Genomic DNA, 1,176 nt, shown 5'->3' with positions numbered 1-1,176 from the left:
GAGCAGATCCAATTCGCCGAGGAGCAGCGCGCCGCCGGGGTGGTCTTCGAAAAGTAGGGCTGAGTTTGCTGACTGTGATGCTGGAGAGAGACTGGGGAAGATCAATGTGCTGTGAAGAACACTTTATCTTCTATGCTATATCGATATTTTGTTATCCACGAGATGTATGGTTAACATGAATAAAATTACACGTTCCTTCTAATATATCTTTTAATTCTACTCACAACTGCAAATCCTATTTCAACATTCGTATGGTTATCTTTCTCAAAAGCGGCCCCAATTTGCAGAAATATCACGTGCCCACCTGTGTACCCAGCACGTGAAGAGTAAAACAGTGACGCAGCAAAAACAATAAATGACATTCCCAGCGCCGTCCTCAGACATGAAAATATGACAAATCATTTTCATCGCCAAGACATGTCGCTTGAAATGTACGTGTTGCATAATAAAGGCCTGTATATATAATTTATTCATAATAATGAATAATGAATATTCAAAAGGAAATATCTGTTTCTGAAAATTTATGCAGTTAATTTACATGAGCATAACTCCAGCTATTTAGCCAGGTATGCTTTATCTACTTTCGACATTAAGTGCAAGGGCAATGAAAATCCATAGCATTTATTTCATACATTGCTGTGTTCAGTGCTGAGTGAACAAATAAATGGTTCGTTATATCTATTTTGTATGTTCTTGGTTTTGCGATGGAAAAGACAAGAAGTAAAATATAAAGAAAAAGTGAGACGGAAGCAGGAACGAAGAAAAGGGGAGATCGAGAGATGCACAAACAAAAAAGGGAAAGAGAGGGGAAGGAAGGAAAGGGAGAGAGGGAATGTAAAATAATATTGAAATTACAAAAAATCATTCAAACATGCGTAAAGAATATGCAATAACTTTCGCTGCATTTTATACATCACCTTTTTAATTTACACATAGGATGAAGTAAACAAGAGTAGCTCATCGATGGAACAAAAGGGATTTATTTTTCTTAAACATTGAACCTCACACCTAACATATTTAGATATTCAAATGGCTTCTGGCAGGTTTTCTAGCACGTAGCCCTGACCTACAAGGCGCTTCGCGTCATACAATAAAGCCTTCAATTGAAATATTCTTTTACAAGATCGAGCAGGCTCTTTTAAAAGGCACAAAACCACGATGTAGGGTTCAGTCAAA

General features: G+C 37.4%; 1 protein-coding gene across 1 annotated transcript in view; it reads left to right on the top strand.

Annotated features, from left to right (window-relative positions):
- Window positions 1–202, top strand: part of LOC119593302 (cuticle protein AMP1A-like) — a gene marked incomplete at its 5' end in the record, with an annotated part of 936 nt that extends 734 nt beyond the window's left edge. Inside the window, 1 exon segment of the mRNA XM_037942231.1 lies at window positions 1–202. This exon segment is cut by the window's left edge and continues 115 nt beyond it. Coding sequence (XP_037798159.1) covers window positions 1–57 — 57 coding nt within the window.
- Between the last annotated feature and the right edge of the window lie 974 nt (window positions 203–1,176).

Source organism: Penaeus monodon, chromosome 32, assembly GCF_015228065.2.
Source record: "Penaeus monodon isolate SGIC_2016 chromosome 32, NSTDA_Pmon_1, whole genome shotgun sequence".
NCBI classification, from domain to species: Eukaryota; Metazoa; Arthropoda; class Malacostraca; order Decapoda; family Penaeidae; genus Penaeus; species Penaeus monodon.
This window is presented reverse-complemented; position numbering and strand designations above follow the sequence as displayed.